We start from the raw sequence: 23,121 nt of genomic DNA on the forward strand, positions 1-23,121 counted from the left end.
CTATGCACAGAATTGGGTACCAATAACCTATGAAAGAGACAGTGTATATAGCAAGTGCAGCGCTCGTAGCTAATAGAGTGAATAGATAAAATACAGTATCATAGGTCAAATTAGATTCAAATAAATGTAAGGAGCAGTCCCATAAATGTAAGTAAATCGGGATAATCAAAGGTGACTTCGTTGTCCGGGTAGTGGTGGGAATGAAATGCGCACTCACCGGACGTGCATATTAAATGTGCCTTGTATGTAATAATCCTGATCTTAGATAGTAAGAGGTCCTCCTTCTGTTGGAACCCAGATGAGCTGTCCTTCTCCCTCAGATATGCCTGTGTGGTCCTGGTGGGTGCTGTCACTCCCAATGGACTGGGTGGTAAGTGGTGATCCGTCTCAACACTGGACCTGTAGGTTAGAGTACTCCCCCAGGGGACAACAAGGATACTCCCATAGTGTAGTATGTAGGTCACCCCCATCTCAGGACGTGCAGGAGCACGATACGTGTCAGGAGGAGCCATACCACGCCGTGACGTCACGCCGCCGGAGCATCGTGGAGCTCCGGCGGCCATTACATCTTACCAGCTGGACAGTCCTCTTACAGACAACTGTCTGCAACGTTTTTTTGTACTTGCCTATGTGATGCACCTTTCTATTTAATAAAATATAACCTACTACACTATGGGAGTATCCTTGTTGTCCCCTGGGGGAGTACTCTAACCTACAGGTCCAGTGTTGAGACGGATCACCACTTACCACCCAGTCCATTGGGAGTGACAGCACCCACCAGGACCACACAGGCATATCTGAGGGAGGACAGCTCATCTGGGTTCCAACAGAAGGAGGACCTCTTACTATCTAAGATCAGGATTATTACATACAAGGCGCATTTAATATGCGCGTCCGGTGAGTGCGCATTTCATTCCCACCACTACCCGGACAACGAAGTCACCTTTGATTATCCTGATTTATTTACATTTATGGGACTGCTCCTTACATTTATTTGAATCTAATTTGACCTATGATACTGTATTTTATCTATTCACTCTATTAGCTACGAGCGCTGCACTTGCTATATACACTGCCATTTTATGAAACCACTTCAAGTTTAAACAAAACAAAGTACAGATTTTTTTTGGGGGGGAAAATAGCGGTTATGGAAAGGTTCACAAAAAACATTAGTAACCTATAGTGACTAGGGAGTTGATGTGCAGGGCATAAATCCCGAAAAAGGGGGGGGGGGGATATTACAACCATTAACGTTTGTTTGTTTGTTTGTTTGTTTTTTTAAAGCTGAACTCCAGCCAAAAAAACGTTGATGTAAATAAGCACACAGGATATAATTCCACCAAATGCTTTTTGCAAACCCAGATATGACCTTGAACAATAGCTGTGACATCACTGCTGTAAATATCCAGCACAGAGAGCAGAGCTGTGGAAGGGACCTAGCAGGCCTCATCTGCTACAGGCTGCCTGCAGAAAACTACAGGAGGAAGAGGAGAGAGACCAGTCACCCTGCAGAAGGAGAGCAGCAGTGAGGAGGAGGTGGAGAGAAGACTAGTCACCCTGCAGAAGGAGGAGAGCAGCAGTGAGGAGGGGTTACAGAGAAGACCAGTTACCCTGCAGAAGGAGGAGAGCAGCAGTGAGGAGGGGGTGGAGAGGAGACCAGTCACCCTGCAGAAGGAGGAGAGCAGCAGTGCGCAGTCTTTCACAGGAAGCTCCTGCACCATGGAAAAGTTTCACAGTGGGCTCCCACTAAGGAGCCCCTCGCTAGTAGTGGCAGATCACAGGCCATCAGGAGCTTAGACAGAAGGGCCTAATACCATGTTCTATAGGAAACTCTGAATACCGTTTTAACCATTTGGCTACCGGGCACTTTTACTCTCTTCCTGCCCAGGCCAATTTTCAGCTTTCAGCTGTTGCACTTTTAATGACAATTGCGTGGTCATGCAACACTGTACCCAAACTAATATTTTTGTTTTGGTTTTTCAAGAGAAATCAAGTTTTTCTTTTGTTGCTATCTAATCACCACTGGGGGTTTTTATTTTTGCTAAACAAACAAAAAAAGACCAAAAATTGTGAAGGGGAAAAAGGTTTCTGTTATAAAGTTTTGTAAATAACAAAAACCAAGTGATTTTTCTTCACTAATGAGGCATCACTGATGGGCACTGACAGGCGGCACTCATGGGACTACACTGATTATCTGGGCACTGATGATCAGTGTAGATGTTCCCTCTGAGTAATGCCGCTTACCGGCTCTCCTCTCCTCACACGCTGTCTGCGTAAGGAGAGGACTGCCAATAATTGGCATTTCCTATTTACACTGTAATCGGCTCTGATTGGACACAGCTGATCACATGGTAAAAGGCTTCTCTGATTGGCCCTTTTACCTGGACATGTGAGCAGCTGTGAAGCTGTGATGGACTCAGTGATCACAGATCCCACCCCAGGGGGCACGAGGGGCGTGTGGTTCTGTGAGAACGTCCATAGATGCCCTGCCAGAACTAGCCGACTGCACTGTACCTCTCTTCTGGGTATAGCGTGGTTGGGAACTAGGTGATAGCGGTTTCTTTGTTCCTTAGTATTGTCCTGTATTAACACCTCATATGGCTGCATCTCCGGCTTGCTCATGTGGCCTGTCTGGCAAAAGCAGGTTTCTCTGCCACTATATCTGATTTGTTTGGACGCTTCTAAAACCTTTTTGTTTTCCATAGGCCTGGCATACTACTTGTCCTTTTTTCCTCATGACCCTGTTCAGGAATCGGAACTTGTGTTGATGCTCTTAGAATGTCATTTGAAAAGTCTCAGGAACCACTTGTTATCTCTGAGCACGTCAGGATTTTTTATCTCCGGTGCATCCCCGGGCTCTCCAGTCCATGCGTGCGTGCAAAGGCAAATGCATGTGTAGGTTGTGCATGCATATGTAAGTAGTGTGCACACCACAAGTGAGGTATCGCCACAAACATTAAGGCAAGAGCAAGAATTCTAGCACAAGATCTCCTGTGTAACTCAGAACTGGGAAACTGTAAAGTGTTGCTTGTGGAGATTAAGTACCGTAGTTTGGTGCCATTCCACGAGCAAGCGCAATTTTAAAGTGTGACATATTGGGTATCTATTTACCATCTTCCCCTTTTTTTGGGAGGAAAAAAAAAATTATTTTTGAAAAAACACACTACTCAAATACTGTAACAAAAAAAAAAATTGTAAATCCTCCATTTCACTTTTTTTTTTTTTTCTCTGAGGCCTCTGCTTAAAAATATAATGTTTGGGGGTTCTAAGTAATTTTCTAGCAAAAAAATACAGATTTTTAGATGTAAACAGTGTCAGAATAGGCCTGGCCTTCAAGTGAATAATTCTGTTTATTTCTTCATATTGCAATAACTGCAGTCCGTGTGTGTTTTTTTTTTTTTTTTTTTTTTGTCTTATACACATAGTTACCAACACTGAGGCCCAGTGTGGATGATGATGACTTCCAGCTGGAGGAGGCAGATCCAACAACTCCTTCCTCTGGTATCTTTCCTCTGGCTAATACCCCGCAGTGCGATCATATTTCTCCAGGAATGCTGGGCTCCATCAACAGGTGAAGTTACAATCCATGTGCCTGTGTCACGTCACTTTTGAATAAATCTTTTGAATAAATCTGGTTCCATATAGCTTTATGTATGGGAGGGGTACAAAGTTTTTATCTAGATATTTTCCAAGACAGAACTTTGGACTTCCTCCACCTGATCAGGAAATACCGTATTTTTTTGCTCCATAAGACGCACCTAGATTTTAGAGGCGCAAAACAAGAAAAAAGACTGCAGACATAGTACAGGAGAGGACCGGAGACTGCGGGAGAGGACCGGAGACACCCGCTCCGACTTCCATGCAGTTGTCCTCCCCGTAGTCTTGTGGGACATGTTAAAGGTCCCAGAAGACTACGAGGCCATTCACAAAGCGCAGCGCTTCTCACGCATGCACAGTGGACACCTGGCTGTGAAGCCGCAAGGTGTTACAGCCGGGTGCCCACACTGAAGATGAGAGAGAGAGAAGACAGCCGGTGAAAGCAGGACACCACTGAACCGAGGAGCAGGTTCTTCTGCACAGTAAAGCCGAGCGGTCGGCCTGGCATTCTAACACGGTGGGCATACCAGACCAGCCGCTCCATATTCACTCCATAAGACGCACAGACATTTTCCCCCATTTTTTGGGGGGGAAAAAAGTGCAACTTATGCAGCGAAAAATACGGTAAATCCCTTTCATTTAGTTGAAGTGGTCAGGTCTCTGTTGTTAAGAAACTTGTTGCTGAGATGTACAGGAGAAGGCTTACATCTCATATGTGGTCTTCAATCGACACCCTACTTTTCCTTTGGGCACAGGGACCTTGCCTTCTCTCCCCAGTGCCTTTACAAGCAGGAAGTGTTCTGGCCCCACTCCCTTTTGGTGCCTGGGAAAGGTTCATCCCAATAGGTGAGTTACCCCGTTGGTGAACTGGCCTGATGTGGGTTTCTCCTGTCAGCAGTTTAGGGCCATCTTCTGAACCTTTGTTTTTCCGTGGACTGATCTGCATGGTGCTGACTCAGGGAAGACACAGGGTCTTTCAACAATACAGACTGTATAGATAGGTGTGTGTGTGTGTGTGTGTGTGTGTGTGTGTGTGTTTTAAAAAAAACTTAAGGCCGAAGTGTCTTGGAAATTCGCTTTAACGAATTTCTCCTTACCGTGAGTACTCGCAGTTGGATGCGCAGAAATCCCCCATAAAGCTGTGCGAATCTCGCTTACCACGACTGCAGCTAAACTACACGATTCCTGCCCATCCAAATACTTTGGTTCTGTTGAAATGTAGGTGATTGGAGCTCCGTTACCCTAGAATGATCACACGACACTCTAAGGCTGGTTGCAATCCACATAAGGGCTGATTTTAGACCCAGCTCTCTGTTTTATTAAAAATACACACATGCCCCCCACATGAATAAAGTCAATCCCCTCCCACCGAACAATGCAATGGGGATTGCCTATACAGAGGATGTACATTCCAATTGGAGCATAGCCTTTGCTATTATCTATCACTGGTCCTCCCCCATGAATCTTCTGAGGTCAGCAGACTTCCTCCCCTTCCCCCCTATGAGCCATCTGAGGTCATATTTCCTGTCCTACTAGCTTCTATTGGTATGTAAAATTCTCTGCACAAGCACTCCCTAAAAATATCAGTCTGTACCTGGATGGGCCCGATACGATCTTTATTAAAACACATCCATCCGAGATACAGTTCAGATTAGTAATGGGTTGTAAGATATGCATAAGCCTACACACGGAGTTCACACCGCTTGCGCATTGCGTTATGAAGCCCACGTGGTACCATGCTGCTGATATGTGGATACAGGCCCACGGTCTACTGACAGCAGCATTCGCATGGAATGCCGTGGTGGTATACACGCCGGTCTATAAGCGCAGATCCGCCATCTCATCCATTACCAAGCTGAGTACTGTAATACATACATTGTACATGCGCATGGCCCAATTGCAGCCTTCAGAGCTTTAATTAAGCCACACGAGAGACATATGAATAACACGAATATATGACACATTTAAAGTTCGACCAACAATACAAAATTTCCATGACAGAAGTACTTGGGTGATTAAGGAATTGTGAGTTCGGAAACCATTTGTACTTTTGTGTCAACGTGTTTTATTATTGCAGGTCCATCAACGACAAATATGTATACAGACTTCAGAAAACCATAAAGCAGCCACAGTTTAGGGCCTACATAAACAAGAAACCGGTATGTATCTCTTGTAGTCATTGTTTACTGAGAATCAGTAGCAAAAGAAAATGCTATTAGAGACTCTTCTTGTGACTGTAGATAATGTGATCTGTTCAGATGAATAGTAACTCTCGGGACACTAAAGCCTCCTACACACTAAGTTTTGGCTGGGCTGAACGAAAAAAAGACAGATTGCTGTACTAGCACAAGCAATTGTATGATACTGTGACCTCCCCTGCTGTGCTATTGTGTTCTGACAGGGAGACTGCCCCCCCCCCCCTGCCACAGCACCCTGGTCAGCGCTCTCAGCCAATGATCGAAAGCCAATCAGCAGACCTTTTTCAGTCATGCCCCTTCGACAGAAACTGGACCGGCTGCCGTACACCTGAGCTTAATGTGGATCTTCTGTTGAACTGACTGATACTGCCTGATATTCGGCCCATGTGTACGGGGCTTAAATACAGGTCCAGATAAATATTGCTAAAAGGGAATGTGATCAATCCAACATTTCGTGTAAAAAAAAAAAAAAAAAAAAAAAAAAAAAAAGATGCCATTGCACATTATACAATTTTCTTATTCAATTTCCTTTTAGATTTACCTTCAAGTATATAGTACAAGGGTCTGTCTGATTTTTGCATAAGAATTTGAAAGTGTTTCAGTTTGACTTCCTATTTGGTTTTGGTAAATCTAAGAAAAATTATATATTGTATGGCCAGCCTTATGTAGGAGATAAATGAGCAAGGGCCTTTTTAGACCAATTTTTAGCTACTGTAAAGCCGGCCATCCCTGGTTGATAGAAATAGATTGTCCAATTGGTTTCTGTGAAACGGATAAGTTATTCTCACTCAGTTGCTGCAGCAACTGATTAGTGTATTTTGTCAGTAAGCAGGAGCTGCTGTCCGAAAAAAATGTTTTAGGGGGATTCATTCATCCACCACCTGTCTGTTTTATTGTTTTGTCCAGCCAGGGGGCTGAACATAAAAAAAAAATTAAAAACAAATTGTATGGCCAGCTTACACCGCAATGTAATGCAAAGGCGCCTTATACACACATGAGATTAACATATGCTTTGCTATGTATAGATACTACAGTGGTTTCAATTTTTTTTTTTTTTTTTCTTTCCCCTCATTAAACTACACTCAGTACCCCATGAAGACAAAGTGAAAACAGAATTTTAGAAATGTTATGCCAATGTGATAATTCAGTTTTTTTTCCTTTTTCATACATTTGCAAAGTATTCACACCCTTTGCAAAAACACTTTGACATTTAGCTTTGGTGCCTCCCATTTCTCTTGATCATTGCTGAGATGTTTCTGCACCATGATTGGAGTCCACCTGTGGTAAATTAAATTGATTGGACATGATTTGGAAAGGTACACATCTGTCTATAAAAGGCTTTGCAGCTGACAATGCATAGTGTATCAGAGCAAAAGCCATGAGGTCAAAGGAACTGCCTGCAGAGCTCAGACAGGATTATTACAAGGCACAGATCTGAGGAAGGCTACAAAAAATGTCTGCTGCACTGAAGGTTCCCAAGAGCACAGTGGCCTCCATAATCTTCAAATAGAGTCCTGGTTGTCCCAGACTTCTTCCAAGAGCTGGTCTCCCAGCCAAACTGAGCAATCAAGGGAGAAGGGCCTTAGTAAGACATGTGACCAAGAACTGTGGAACCTAAGGGGTTAATCTTCTGCATTGTGTAAAAAGACTGACAGCATGCCAGGGAGGATTGGAGAAGACAGGATCAATCAACTTCTGGGCCACATCCTGACTGATAGCAGCCCATTCTTGCATAATCAATGCTTGGAGTTTGTTGCAATTTGTTGGGTTTTTTTGTTCACCCGCCTCTTGAGGATTGAAAACAAGTTCTCAATGGGATTAAAGTCTGGGGAGTTTCCTGGCCATGGACCCAAAATTTCAATGCTTTTGTTCCCCCAAACCATTTAGTTATCACTTTTGCCTTATGGCAAGGTGCTCCATCGTGCTGGAAAAGGCATTGTTCATCACCAAACTGTTCTTGGAGGGTTGGGAGAAGTTGCTCTCGGAGAAATGTTTTTGTACCATTCTCTATTCATGGCTGTGTTCTTAGCCAAGGGAGTGGGCTCACTCACAATTTTGCCTGAGAAGCAACTCAACATATGAATGATCTCAGGATGCTTTACTGTTGGCATGACACAAGACTGATGGTAGCGTTCACATTTTCTTCTCCAGACAAGGTTTTCATTGGCTGTCCCAAATAATCGGAAAGAGAATTTATCAGAGAAAATAACTTTACCTTAGTCCCCAGCAGTCCAATCCCTGTACCTTTTGCAGAATATCAGTCTATCCCTGATGTTTTTCCTGGGGAGAAGTGGCTTCTTGACACCAGGCCATCCTCCAAAAGTCTTCACACTGTGCAGATGCACTCATATTGGCCTGTTGCCATTCCTGAGCAAGCTCTATACCCTGATACCTCAGCTGAATCAACTTTAGGAGATGGTCCTGCTGCTTGCTAGATACTTTTGGGTGCCCTGAAGCCTCCTTCACAACAATTGAACGTCTCTTCTTAAAGTTCTTGATGATTCGATAAGTGGTTGATTTAGGTACAATCCTGGTAGCAGCAATATCCTTCCCTGTGTATCCCTTTTTGTGCAAAGCAATGATGACTGCATGTGGTTCCTTGCAGGTAACCATAGTTAACAGAGGAAGAACAATGATTTCAAGCACCACCCTCCTTTTTAAAACTTCCAGTCTGTTATTCTAACTCGATCAGCATGACAGAGTGATCTCCATCCTTGTCCTCATCAACTCTGACACCTGTTAACAAGAGAATCACTGACCTGTCAGCTGGTCCTTTTGTGGCAGGGCTGAAATGCAGTGGGAATGTTTTTGTTATGAAAATGAACTTAACCCCCCCCTCCCCCCCACCCCAGAAAAACAAACAGGGACTTTGCAATTTGTGTCATTTTAAAAACTTTTGGCCAGGGCTGTAGGGAGCTCTTTGCCAATTCAGAATATTTAATCTGTGAATAAATCCATACAACCAATTTCCAAAGTTGTGTCATTGTCCTCTTTAATTATGCCATCTTGTAATGAATATTTGGCAGGATGTTATGATGTCCTATATTATAAATCGTGCCTTTTTTTTTTTTTTTTTTTTTTTTTTTTTATTCCCTGTTAGAGAGGCAAGTTCCAAGCAACTCCTACATCGCGAAGAGTAACATCATTGGAGAGAGGTAATTATTGCTATAAATGAGGAGTTGATTGTACTAGATTTTTGTTTTTTTTGTCTTTTTAACACTTCTGTTTCAAAGTGAACTTGCACGGGATAGTGAGGATGGCCTGTATTATTGCTGGCTGATGCTGGTTCCTGCTGGCAGTGATCTCTGGGGTAGAATGCATTTGACATCGCTGACAGTGTGCTATACAGGTCCAGGACAGTCATCCCTCTGTAGAGGAGTTGAGTCCCCGAAGGCCTGGCCATGATGCGTGAAGACCACTCTTGTTTTACCTCTGATATTAATGGAGTATGTGGTAGTCTTCCCTAACAGTTTTTCCTGTGAGGGGGTGACTTGGGCAGCTTCTCTGGAGCAACATATGGCAGTGGAGGCCCATTTTTATTGTTTTGGGGGCGCACAGTTCTCCATGTCCTTTGTGTCAGAGGAATTTTCTGCAGCTGTATCTGGGTTGCATAATTGGTTCTCAGTTTTCACTGGTCTGGAACACCTGGGATGTGAATGTGGGTGCTCTCCTTCCTTTCTTCTCCTTTTGGGGGATGATGAGGCGGTTTTGGGGGGGGGAGGGGTGTTGGGTTTGGAACCCGTTAGAAGAGGATGAAGCTGTTGAGGTACAGGAATCCTCTGTGGAGGAGTCTTTCTAGGGGGAATCTTAAGGTGGTGGGCTGTCTTAGACACAAAAACCCACAGATAGGATTCCTGGAGCAGTAACTTCAAAAACCCACAGATAGGATTCCTGGAGCAGTAACTTCAGATTAGCGTGCACCACATCTGCCAGGAAGCTTTGTCCCTAAAATCACTGGTTTTGGGTCCCGGAAGCTGCCAAAAGCCCCATCTTTTTCAGTGTGCTCTCGCTTGCAGAAAGCTATGTATGCAGATTGGATTCACCTGGAGGTGTTTTTCACCTAAGTGTTTTGCCTATTAGTTCTCTATAGAGGAGCAATTCTAAAAGAAATGGGATTCTCAAGCTGTTGAACAGGCCATTTCCTATATGAACAAGACACTGATGGCCCTGGTCTTCAAAGAGACCATGGATAAGAGGTGAATGCTTGTTTTGACCCTCCTTGGATACCTTCACTTGACTGTTGGTAAAAGCACACTCATGCCATAGAAGGTTAGAATCTCGGCCGGTTCAGCAGGATTCGAACATTGTATGGGCAAACTGAATGTACCAAAGTTGATCAATTGATCAACCTGGGTACAACCAGCCTGCTGGATTTTACATGCAATTATTGCTAGTGACGGTTATAGACGCAAGAATCACTGTATTCTGCCAGCAGGGACGGCTCCCCCCACCGGGAGAACACAATTGCTTGGCGGGAGGGATTCCCTTGTCAACACTGACCCGTGGTTGCAGGAAAGAAATGGCCTGCCTTACCCTTAAAAGAAAAAATGACAGGTTAGAAATCAGTGCTGCCTTTTGGAATCCAAAAGGAGTAACTTTAGTAAGCAATAAGCCTCTGACTCCAAACAAATCTTACTTTCCTGTTTCAAGAGAATAACTGGGCCATCAAGTCCACTGGTTCTGGTAAAGCCTCCTCAGTGTGAAGGGGTACCACCACTTGTGGGGGAGGGGAATGTCTATTGGCCTTTACAGCCGCTTAGATCCAGAAACTATAGATGACTGGGTCTGCAGCGTGGTGTCCAGTGGTTACCACCAGAAGTTTCATTGCTTTTTTTTCCTCCCCACTTTATGCACTGAAGGGTATCCTTGGATCCGCAAAGAGCAGTTTTCTTTGTGGCCCAGAAAACATTGGTACAGGTGCAATGAGCCAATGGGAAACCAGAGGGGGAGAGGTGTCATGGCTACTATTACAGCCTGTTCACAATTCCAAAGCCAAATGGAGTCTAGCCTATTCTGGACCTCAAAGATCTCAACAAGTTCCTGAAAGGTCAGAAATTCAGGCTGGAATCCACCTGATCACTTATTCGCTTCATCAGGTGGACTTCCTAGCTGCAGTGAATATCAGGATGCCTACCTATACATCCTGATTTTCTGGGTTCAGTAACAATTTCTACAGTTCACAGTGGATGATCCCCATTATTGTTTTTTTGCATTATTTGGCCTGTCTACAATCCCCAGCGTGTTTTAACAAGATGTTGGCTCCGGTACTTCTTAAGGACCCGGTATATCAACAATTGTGGGGCACTTGGACAACCTGCTCTTCAGTGGGTAATTGGCTGATACTAATGTCCAGCAGACTATACAGGTCTTGAAAAGGTTTAGTTGGCCTTGCTCAGGAGTTTGCCTTGGATCCAACTCAACATCTGGAGTACTTGGTTTAGTCTTTGACATGGCACAGGTATAGGTAATGCCCATCTCCTTGTTCCCATCTAGAATCCCACAGGATGTTGGAAAGTCCTCCTAGTTGGGCCAGCATGCAAGTGCTAGGAAAAATGATAAATGCCTTTTTGATCTAGTCCCCTATACCCAGCTTTACACCATAGCTCTTCAGATGCATCAGATTGAAGCATTCATGAAGTTTGTCCCATACTGACAGGATATTGAGCTGATCGAAATGGGCTCCTGGAAAAAAAAATAAAAAAAACTGCCAAAGCCAAGATTTGCCCCTTGTTTCGTACTTGAGGCCAGAGGCATCTCCAGACAAAATAGTCTGATGGAGGCTGAAGCCCTTTAACGGACATAAGACCGCCCACTTGGACCTCCTCTCTCATCGGCTGTGTAGCTGCTGTGTTGTAGAGAAGGACTGGTATACTAAGATGTATTTAGAATGGCAAGCGGCCAGCCATGAATCAGTCATTTGCAGCATATTTTTGTATTCCTCTTATTTAAAAAAAAAAAAAAAAAAAAGCCTCTGGTATGCTACTTTATCTCTGTGTAATAAAAATGTATATGGGGGACCTAGCGTGCCTATTCTGTCATACCTGATCTCACAACTGTTTTTGGTCCTCTTCCCCACATTCAGGCTCCAGAGACACCTCAGTGATTGGAAAACTGTTCAAGAAAGATGAGGGGTCCTCAGATGAAGAGGAAAAAGATTATTATTTTTCTAGCTCCTGTTCTGAGTAGACCTAGAAACTTGCTGTTTGCCATTTATTAAATGTTTATGCTGTATGCCATTTATTAAATTATGTTTATACTGAATGTAAACGCATTTTTATTTTCTGTCATTGGAAGGCCAGGCTACAGCCATGAGATATGTGCCTTGGAAGAGATCGAAGGTTGAAGCTGCCGCTTGCTGGGCAACCTTCTGGAACAGGTTACTGCAAGCCTTTGTAATAGTTTGCTGTATACATTTACACACTGAACCTTGTTAGAGGAGAACAACTAGACCCAGAGCTGGATAATGTCTGTGGTGTGCCCCCCTACATCATGTTTAGGGAGTATAAGAAGAGCTGACATGAGTAGAATAATGGGGAAAGTGTTCTTTCTGGGAAACAGGTCCCAGTCAAGGAAACCTTCCCAGATGACCGATCTGCTGCTCTCTATTAAAAATTCCAGTTCCCTGGTTAACCCTAGCTTCAATACTATGCGTAAAATGACCTTGAATGAGTTTTCAAATCAAGAGCGGCAACATCATTGTGATTTCAGATAAGACTAGAGCCAAAAACAGCCAGATAAAAACATTGCCATTATAGTTTCTTATTTATTTTTAGAGAAGGTCTTCCTGTTTTTGGGAAGTTGCATTGAGAGTCAAACTATATAGCTGGTTAAGACGCCAAGCAAAAATACATCACTACCATCCTACATAGCTTTCCATTTTAATGTGGACTGTTAATTCTCTTTTGGGGATGTGAGGGAGAATCTCCTTGTGAAGCATGCTGGCTGCCAGCAGGAGGGGGGAGACTTCACCTGCCCCAGGTCTTAGGAGGGTGGATTTGATGGTGGTTTGACCAGCCTCATCGCAGAAAGAGAAACCTTTTGAGATGGAAAGGAAACCTATTGTAAATAGCAAACATGTTCTACTTGCCTTCTTTGTGTAAAGGTTTTGCACAGAGCAGCTCCTATGGGAAATGAATGAATATTTGGCAGTCCTGAGTACGCCACATATTTGGTTTCTTTGAGGGGAAGAATCTATAATGTGGTAAATACCACGACACAGGCAAATCAAAGTATTTAAAGTGATTCTTTATCCATAATGTGATTTTTTAAAAAAGTTCTTTACAGCAAACACTAATTTTGGTAGCAGAATTATTATTGTGGAATGTAGGTTTCTTGCTAAATTGCCTCCATCGCTGTTCCTGTCTCTTCCTGCTGGAGGCTGCTATTTTGATGCTGCCCTGAGCAGCAGTACATCTTTAGCCTGGCTGCAGATCAGCCTCTACAAATTTGGCATAGTGCTGAAAAATAGAGCGTAACTGAGCATGTGCAGAGCAGGGTGACATGAGTGTATTAGCCTAGGATCACACTATGAATTGCACAGGAATTTTTCACCACATTCCTATACAATTCACATGTGGTTTGAGCCCATTCTTCTGACATTTTTCTTGGTCCTTGGTGGCGGTTGTACGAGGTTGGGAGCCTTGGTCCAGGGCGGCAGCTGTGCGGGGCTCGGAATCTTGGTCCTTGGTGGTGGTTGTGCGGGGTTGGGAACTGTATAACTTGTGGCTGTATAACATTTGCTGTTAATTTTCTTATTGAGTTAGATGTGATTTTTAGAGCCTCACAAAGAATCACATCTGTTACCCTCCCATGTGTTGATCTGGTAAAAAGTAACCAGCACAGAAAAGGGTCACAGGGAACCCCTTTACAAGCTGCATCCTCAACTCATGGGAAGAGTTTTCTGACTATTCTGCTGGACTCCAGGCTCATGTGATGTGGAGAACAGTCCCTGTTTGTAGTCTTTTGCCTATTCTACCTTTTTTATTAGTCTAGGGCAGGGGTGGGCAACTGTGGCCTGCCAGCTGTTGGTGAACTACAAGTACCATCATGCCTCTGCCTTTGGGAGTCATGTTTGTAACTGTCAGTTTTGCAATGCCTCATGGGACTTGTAGTTCTACAACTGCTGGAGGGCCGCAGTTGGCCACCCCTGGTCTAGGGGTTAGGCCTGAGGTTCATACCCTTACCTTACTTTGGACGGATCCCTTTTGTCTGTAGGACTGCTCCCCAAAGCCTCGTCTCTTAAATTCTCTGGCCAGTACTTGCAGGATGAGCTCAAAGTACAGTGCAGGGCCTGCATTCCATGCGAGGATTATGAGGTTCCTCTTTTCTTCCTGCGTTATTTCTGATTCCAAAGATTTTAATTGTTCCTCACTTAATTTCGGTTTTCCTGCTTCTTTTAAATATGTCTGTCTTTTTTTTTCTATTTTTCCTACGTCATCTTTAAAGAATACTATGGGGAATATTATATAGCTTATTATAGTAAACACTTTAGCTATATCATTAGTTGAATACACTAATTTGCCTTTGTCTTATTTTCTCTGTATAATTCCTGGATTGCTTTTTCCTCTGAGCCCTCATTAAATATTTTCCTGGCCCATCTCCCCATCTATATCTCTCACATATCATTTTATTAAATAACTTTCTGGAAGATAAGAGTGTTTAATTATTCTTTTTGTTTATTACCCTCTGCATGGTCTCTTTTGTTACTCTGTTTATGTTTCTGCTCTAACTCAGAGTTCCTTAAGAAGCATATTTATTTTTTCTCTTCTTTCCCTCTTTTTTTTTTTTGCTCCAGTCGCTATCAGGATACCTCTAATATAGGCTTTGAGCCTCCCACACTGTTGCCACAGACACTTCCCCGAATCATTTTCCTTTAAAAAATTGCTCTTTTTTAATCTTTTGGTCCGTCTCTTGATTCTGGAGAAGTGTCTCGTTTTAACCTCCACAATTTCCCTTTATTATTATTATTATTATTATTATTTTTATTATTATTATTTTTATTATTATTATTTTTATTATTATTATTTTTATTATTATTATTTTTATTATTATTATTTTTATTATTATTATTTTTATTATTATTATTTTTATTATTATTATTTTTATTATTATTATTTTTATTATTATTATTTTTATTATTATTATTTTTATTATTATTATTTTTATTATTATTATTTTTATTTTTATTTTTATTATTTTTATTATTATTATTTTTATTATTATTATTTTTATTTTTATTATTTTTATTTTTATTATTTTTATTTTTATTATTTTTATTATTATTATTTTTATTATTTTTATTTTTATTATTTTTATTATTTTTATTTTTATTTTTATTTTTATTATTTTTATTTTTATTATTTTTATTTTTATTATTTTTATTTTTATTATTTTTATTTTTATTATTTTTTATTTTTATTATTTTTATTTTTTTTATTTTTATTTTTATTATTTTTATTATTTTTATTTTTATTATTTTTATTTTTATTATTTTTATTTTTATTATTTTTATTTTTATTATTTTTATTTTTATTATTTTTATTTTTATTATTTTTATTTTTATTATTTTTATTTTTATTTTTATTATTTTTATTTTTATTATTTTTATTTTTATTATTTTTATTTTTATTATTTTTATTTTTATTATTATTTTTATTTTTATTTTTATTTTTATTTTTATTTTTATTTTTATTATTTTTATTTTTATTATTTTTATTTTTATTATTTTTATTTTTATTATTTTTATTTTTATTATTTTTATTTTTATTATTTTTATTTTTATTTATTATTAATTTTTATTTATTATTAATTATTATTATTACCTCGAGTTTATATAGCCCCAAAGGGTTTGCTCAGCGCTGTACAATAGGGGGGACAATACATGGCACAGTACAACAAAAACAGACGGCGTACGAGGGGTAAGAGGGCCCTACTCTTTCAAGCTTACAATCTAGGAGGGAGGGGGTAGTGCCACAATAGGAAGTGGCTGAGGGGAATGAAGTGGTGGGAGGAATGAGGGAGGATGGCCGTTAGGTGAGGGTGGGGTAGGCTTCCCTGAAGAGATGGGTTTTGAGGGAGCGCCTGAATGTGGGGAGGGAAGGTGACAGTCGGATGGATTGGGGCAGTGAGTTCCAGAGGATAGGGGAGGACCTGGAGAAGTCCTGCATGGGAGGAGACCAGGGAGCAGGATAGAAGGAGGTCCTGTGAGGAGCGAAGGGTATGGGTAGGGTGGTACTTGGGGATCAAGTTGGTAAGGTAGTCAGGGGCAGTGTTATGAACGGCTTTGTAGGTCAGGATTAGAAGTTTAAATTTGATGCGTTGGGCAATCGGGAGCCAGTGGAGGGGGTGGCAGAGGTGGAGCGGGTGGTGAGGTGGATGAGTCTGGCCGCTGAGTTCAGGATGGTCTGGAGCGGGGAGAGCCTGCACTTGGGTAGGCCAATGAGAAGAGAGTTGCAGTAGTCAAGGCGTGAGATGAGGGAGTGTACAAGAAGTTTGGTGGTGTCTGGGGTGAGGAAGGCACGTATCTTGGCAATATTGCGGAGATGGAGCCTGCAGGTGTTTGCAAGTGATTTGACATGAGGGAGGAAGGAGAGGTTCCAGTCAAGAATGACGCCAAGGACTTTGGCTTGCGGGGTGGGAATGATAGTGGTGGTGGTGATGGATAGGCTGGGGGGGGGGGGGGGGGGGGGGGTGTGTGTGGGCGCAGGGGGAAAGACGAGGAGTTCGGTTTTGGAGAGGTTAAGCTTGAGGAAATGGAGCGACATCCAGTCTGAGATGTTGTTTAGGAGGTGAGTGATGCGGGCGGAGATAGTGGGGGTGAGGAGAGGGGTGGAGAGGTAGATTTGGGTGTCGTCAGCATAGAGGTGACAATTGAAGCCATGGGAGTGTGCCCAGGGAGGAGGTGTAGATGGAGAAGAGAAGGGGTCCAAGGACAGAGCCTTGGGGGACCCCAATAGAGAGGGAGGGGGAGGTGGTACCATTGTAGGTGACGCTGAAGGAGCGTCGGGATAGGTAGGATGAGAACCAGGAGAGAGCGGTATCTCTGATGCCAAGGGAGAGTAGTTTATTGAGGAGGGGGTGGTCGACTGTGTCGAAGGCCGCAGAGAGGTCCAGGAGAAGGATAGAGTAGTCGCCTTTGGCGTTTAGTAGGTTGTTAGTGATTTTGAGGAGGGCAGTTTCAGTGGAGTGTAGGGAACGGAAGCCGGACTGTAATGGGTCAAGTAGGTTATTGTCAATAAGGTGGGCGCTTAAGCGATCGTAGACTATGCGCTCAAGGAGCTTGGAGGTGAGTGGTAGCAGGGAGATGGGTCTGAGGTTATTGGGGTTCGCGGGATCCAGGGAGGGCTTTTTGAGGATGGGGGTGATATGTGCATGCTTTAGGGGGGAGGGGAATGCGCCAGTAGAGAGGGAGAGATTGAAGATGTGGGTGAGGGAGCGGATGAGGGAAGAGGGGGGTGACTGGAGGAGTTGAGAGGGGATGGGGTCCAGGGGGCGGGTAGTGAGGCTGGCTTCTGAGAGGACCTTGACTATTTCCTCAGTAGTGACAGGGCTGAGGGAGTGCAGGGGGGGTTAGGGTGGGTGGGGCCTTGGGAGAGGTGGAGGGCAGTGCGGTTGTGAGGGCAGCGGAGGGGGGGGAGAAGGGGTGGGGAGGTAGATTGCGAGTTGACAATGTCCTTACGGATAGTGTCAATCTTGTTACAGAAATGGGTGGCAATCTCGTGGGCGGTGAGTGAGGTACTGAGTGGAGGGGGGGGGGGGGGGAGAGAGAGCAGGGAGTTGAAGGTGGAGAAGAGTCGGCGAGGGCAGGAGGAGAGGGTGTTGATTAGGTTAACAAAGTAGGCCTGCTTGGCGGTGTGGAGGGAGGAGGTGTAAGTGAGGAAGGCAGATTTGTAGAGGGAGAATGCGTGAGGGGACCTGGTTTTGCGCCAGTCTCTCCAGTGCGCGACTGCGGCGTTTGAGGCGTTTAGTGCTGTCATTCTGCCATGGTTGAAGCGGCCTGGGTTTGATGATGCGTGTGGTTAGGGGTGCCAGAGAGTCTAGGGCAGCTGAAAGTGAGTCGTTGTACAAGGTGGTGGCTATGTCAGGACATGACAGTGGGAGGATGCTGTCGTGTAGGCGGTTGGCGGCTGAGTGGAGGGAGGCCGGGTTCAGGTTGCGGCTAGTGATGGTTTGGCGTTTTTGGGGGGAGGGGGGGGGGAGAGTTGGGGGAAGGGGAGATGGAGAATGTGATGAGGTGGTGGTCAGAGAGAGGGAAGGGGGTGTTAGAGTACTGGTTGAGGGTACAGAGGTGGGAGAAGACTAGGTCCAGGGTGTTCCCTCCTATGTGGGTGGAGGATTGCGTCTGCTGTGTGAGTGCGAAGGAGGAGGTTGGGTGGAGGAATTGGGAAGTGGCCGGGTTGTTGTCGTTGATGGGAATGTTGAAGTCCCTGAGGATGATGGTTGGTAGCTCAGAGGAGAGGAAGAAGGGGAGTCAGGCGGTGAAGTTGTCCAGGAAGTGGGGTATGGACTCAGGGGGTCTGTTGATCACTGCGATCCTTAGGGGGGTGGGTGAGAAGAGTTGGATGCAGTGCGCCTCAAAGGAGGGGGAAGGATAGAGAGGAAGGGTTAGGGAGGACCTGGAAGGTGCTCACCGGTGAAAGGAGCAGGCCGACACCACCACCTCTGCGATCGCTCAGTCTTGGCGAATGGGTCCAGATGAGACCTCCATAGGTGAGTGCCGCAGGGGAAGTGGAGTCGGTGGCCTGTACCCAGGTTTCGGTGAGTGCTAGGAGGTTTAGGGAGCGGGAGATGAAGAGGTTGTGGATGGCGGTAAGTTTGTTGCAAACCGAACGGGCATTCAGGAGTGTAACCAAGAGAGGGGATAGGTATGGGGAGGAGGGTACATGTATGAGGTTGAGGGAGTTGCGTCGGCTGGCTGGCGTGAGAGGGGGGGGGGGGGGGGGGGTGTGAGGGGCCAGGGTTTGGGGAGATGTCCCCAGCTGATATGAGGAGGAGGGTGAGGAAGGTGGCATGGGAGCGGGAGGAAAATGGTGGCAGGTGGGTCAGTGGGGAAGTGGAGTAGCAGGAGGAGGTGGTGGGCGCTGTAATGGGGAGAAGCAAGGGGGCAATATAGAGCTGCTTAGTGGGGGTGGGTGGGTAGAGGGAGGTGGTTTTAGGGATGGAGGAGTGCGGGCAGCATGTTGGGGTGAGTGGGGTGCTGGAAAGGTCAGGGGGGTGAAGGGGTGCTGGTCAGGGATGGCAAAGCAAAGTGTCCGCCGCCGTGGGAGGTGAGGGGGGTGCAGGTCCAGGATGGTGAAGCAGAGCATGTGTAGTGCTGTGGAGGAGACTATTGAGTTCTTCTGGAAGGGGAGAGGGAGAGTGGAGGGCAGCAAGGATAGCAGCTGGTTGGTAGTAGTCTGCGGGTGAAGTAGGTTGGTGTCTGTGGGTGCGGCGGTTCGGTGAGTGGAGGGGTCGTAGGGCGCGACGTCTGGGGTGCAGTAGGCGCGGCATCTGGTGATGCTGGTGGCTCGGAGACTGGAGAAGTTGAGGCCAGGTGTTGAGGGCTTGGCGTTGGGAGGCGCTGAGGGTGCTGAAGGACCCGACGTCGGGAGGAGTGGAAGGGTCGTCGTCAGGAGGTGGTATGGATTGACGGCTGGAGGTGGAGTAGGCTAGGCGTTGGCAGCTGTAGTAGGCTCAGCGTCTGTGAACGAAGTAAGCAGGCGAATGTTGAGGGCCAGGCACTGAGCCCTCGACGTTGGGAGGCGCTGATGGTGCTGAAGGGCCTGGCATCAGGTGGTGTATGAAGGGACCGACGTCTGGAGGTGGAGTGGGTTAGTTGCAGTCTGGCTCAGCGTCCGTGGGTGAGGTGAGCACTGCAGGTGGATGTTGTGAGCCAGCGACTGGGGGGTGCTGGGGGCCCTGTGTCGGTGGGAGTGGTAAGGCCGCATGGGAGGCTTGGCTCTGCCGAATTGGATAGGGTTTGGGCAGTTCAGTGGTAGGTGCCCCAAAGGGGAGGCTTACCCTCTCGGTGCAGGTAGTGGAGGTGCGGCGGCATTCTGGAAAGGTCCCTGGTCTGGGGCCGGCTGTTGCAGGGTACAGGGCAGCCCGCAGGGTGCTGGGAGGCCCAAAGCAGTTCCCAGGCAAGGTCGCTGGGTGTTGGATGCCCTGAGGTGGTGGCAGGGTGCCAGCGGCTGGATGCGGGCGGTCTGGAGTGGTCCCTCAGCTAGTAGGGACGGCTCCAGGGAGACTGTGAGGCCGCGCCGGTACCTGGTGGTCCAGGGTAATCAGCGAGGACCCAGGGCTGATGGGGAGGGCCCTGGGCAGGCAGGCGGGACCCGGTGGGCAGAGCGGAGACGGTCCGGGCGGATGTCTGGCGATGCGGCTCAGCCGCGGCTTCAGGTGCGCGGGTAGGCCGTGATTCCTGGAGTTCCGGGAAATGGTCCAGAAGCCTTCCCTGGTGGTCGGGCTGGGCTGGGAGTGTCTTAGGGGCCCTGCTGGGGTCTGCTGTGGCCCGGATGGCAGTGGATTGGGGCTAGGAGCGCAGGAGCTCCTACTGCATGTCTGCTCCTGCCGCCATCTTGAATTATCTTGCTGAGTCTCTGGTAAAAGTAGAAGAGATATCAATCTGTTCAGTTCATTTCCCCATAATAATTTGATTGTGACAGGAGCATGATCCGATATTGATATCTTTTCTACTTTTACCAGAGACTCAGCAAGGCGCTGGTCCAACAATATATAATCCAATCTTGAATACATCTCTTGTGCATGCGAATAAAACGTATAGTCTCTATCCTTTATATGCTTAATTCTCCATATATCTACAAGTTATAATTGAAATCTTTAAAAAAAAAAAAAAAAGGTTATATTAGAGACCTACTACCATCCCTCTGCATGGATCCTCAGATATGATGTCACATGTGCTAAGATTAAAATCTCCTGCCACAATTAAGCGATCTTTCTTAAAATCCAATAATTTCCTAAGCGTATTTTTTTTTTAGGAACTCCTCCGGTTTCTTATTTGGGCAATAGATATTTGCTAGTGTGCACTCCTGATCCTGTAATTTCCCCTTCAGGAACAGAAATCTCCCTTCCGGATCTACCAATCTGTCTTCCAAATTAAACCTAATGTTCTTTGCAAAACCTATTGCTTTGGCTCGTTTTATTGGAGAATCTGCATAGTACCATATTGGATAATATCTGGAATTTAGTTTCACATTTGCTGCTCGTTCTAAATGTGTCTCCTGCAAAAAAAACCACTGAAGAAAATCGGTGCTGAATTTCTTTAACATTATAAGCCACAAAATTAAATAGCTTTGGGAAGAAATTTAGGATTTTTAAAGGATTAATCTCTTCCATTCTACCTTTCTTCTCTATCTTCCCCCTTCTCCTCTTTCCTCCATTTCTTCCCCTTTGTTTCTAGATTTTCTTCAGACAGATACATTTCTTAATATTTAGCAGAGCTAAATAGTAAGAAATCTATCCATCCCCCCTCCTTTATGTCCCCCCCTCCCTTTTTAGGGAACTAATTAGCCTATGAATCATTTGTGGTCGAAGTCCCCTTGATTCAACTTTAAGGTGAAGCTCTGAGCTGCCCACCTCAACCCAATTACACTCCCCCTGCGTCCTGCCAGCTTAACCAAGAGGAGGAATATTCAAGAGAAGAAGAAGAAAAAATTATTCTCTGGAGGTAAAGAGAAGAAAGACAGACATCTTCCAAGGGAGAAGAGGACAGAAAGGGGAGATATAAAAAAAAAAAAAAAAGAGAGGGAAACCCTCCTCTCCCCCTCAGATTTCAAGTTTGCTCTTGGGCTCCCTGCCACCTTTCACTTTCTATATTCCTGCTTTCTTCCTCCTCCACACCCCATCCAGGAATATCTATATATTGCAACTCCAGTCTCTCACAGAGGTCTCAATTCTTCAGGAAACCTTAATTTGGCAGAACGCCCATTTCTCCAACCGATTAAACATGCTGGGAACCCCCAGCTGTATCAAACATTCTGCTTCCTCATTTGTTCTACCAATGGTTTCAAAGTTTTTTTTTTTCCCTTAATGTCTCAGCAGCAAGATCTGCAAAAAACTAAGTTTATTTCACCATATTTTATAGCTGCTCTTCCTTTCATCCTCTTCCAGATCTCTTCTTTCTCACAGTAGTGATGGAATTGAACAATACCATCTCTCGGGTTACCTTTTCTGCCTTCTTGATAGTCTCCCAATTCTGTACACCCCATCTATTTTATACAGTTCCGCTGCAGCTCTGTCCATTATACTAACATTTTCTCTATTTTTTTTTTCCCTCAATCAAATCTTCTCCTTGAGAGATCTCTGGAAAACCTTTTATCCTTAAGTTGCTTCTTCTAAGCCCATTTCCCTGATCTTCAAATTTATATAGCAGGTTTCTATGTTCTTTCTTCATTTCTACCATTTGTTTTCCTATGGACTGGATCACTTGGGCATGTTTGTTTATTTTTTTTTCTTCCGTCTCCTCTACTCTAAACACCTGCCCCAGATCTTTATGTAACTTCACCATTTCCTGCTGTATAGATTTTTCCAAACCTTTAAACATTCCAGCAATTTCTGATTTAGTTGGCAGATGAGTGTCCTACTCTTCTAAGTTCTCTTGCGGACCTGTTTTCACTAGGTCTGCTTCTTCTAAATTTTGGCTAATATTAGGTAGTCCCAAGGATAATTAGGAGCCTTCTCCATTACTGGTTTCCAAAATTATTTTCATTCATTCCATTTTCCCTCTCTGAAGTCTGTTTTTCCTGCCCGGGAATATATTTTTTTTTTAATTGAACTTGATTGCAGGGCCTTTGTCCCACCACCTTTTTTTTTTTGCCTTGTTTTTCATTTAAATTTATATCTGATATCTTAGGTATTCAGATATCCACTCCTCCAAGAAAATATTTTTCCTTCCTCTCTTTTACCTCCTCTCCTCTGTCTACCTCTTTCCCCCCCTCAGGAATTTCAAATTCTTTTCAAATCGTCTCTTTATTTAGCCTTCATCCCTTTGTGTCCAAGACCCTCAGTTGTCGCCATGCCCCCCTGTGTGCGCCACCCCCACAATCTTGTCCATCAACATTTTGCTTCTTCACAAGTTTTTTTTAATATCACATTTTATAATCTTCTGCCACTCTCATTCACCCATATAGCTCTTTTCCTTCACTTCAGAAGCATATAAATCATTGATTTCTAACCAAGAGCATATAAATCTATCTAGTGGGGTGAGGGAGACAGTGGGGAGAAGGGAGATCAGTGCTGCAAATGCTCTCCTATGCCGGTATCTCTCTCCTCCTCGTGTAGCTGCAGCCAGTCATGTGAGCACCTAGTGTCCTCCGTTCCCCAGCAATCA

The 23,121-nt window shown here is 44.5% G+C and overlaps 1 protein-coding gene across 3 annotated transcripts in view; it reads left to right on the forward strand.

Moving 5' to 3' along the window:
• The window catches only part of MIS18BP1 (MIS18 binding protein 1), a 52,535-nt gene extending 40,479 nt beyond the window's left edge, over positions 1–12,056 (forward strand). For 2 of the 3 annotated variants that reach the window (XM_089657211.1, XM_089657212.1), the window contains 4 exons: positions 3,426–3,571; positions 5,675–5,756; positions 8,896–8,950; positions 11,878–12,056. In XM_089657211.1, coding sequence (XP_089513337.1) covers positions 3,426–3,571; positions 5,675–5,756; positions 8,896–8,950; positions 11,878–11,981 — 387 coding nt within the window. In that variant the 3' untranslated portion in view covers positions 11,982–12,056. Of the gene's footprint in view, positions 1–1,284; positions 3,572–5,674; positions 5,757–8,895; positions 8,951–11,877 lie in introns of those variants that run through there. The other variant, XM_089657213.1, reaches the window with a different exon arrangement.
• Positions 12,057–23,121: the final 11,065 nt, after the last annotated feature.

The sequence above is a fragment of the Staurois parvus genome, unplaced genomic scaffold (assembly GCF_062004578.1).
Source record: "Staurois parvus isolate SC_StPar_1 unplaced genomic scaffold, SC_StPar_1.0 ptg000978l, whole genome shotgun sequence".
Taxonomy (NCBI): Eukaryota; Metazoa; Chordata; class Amphibia; order Anura; family Ranidae; genus Staurois; species Staurois parvus.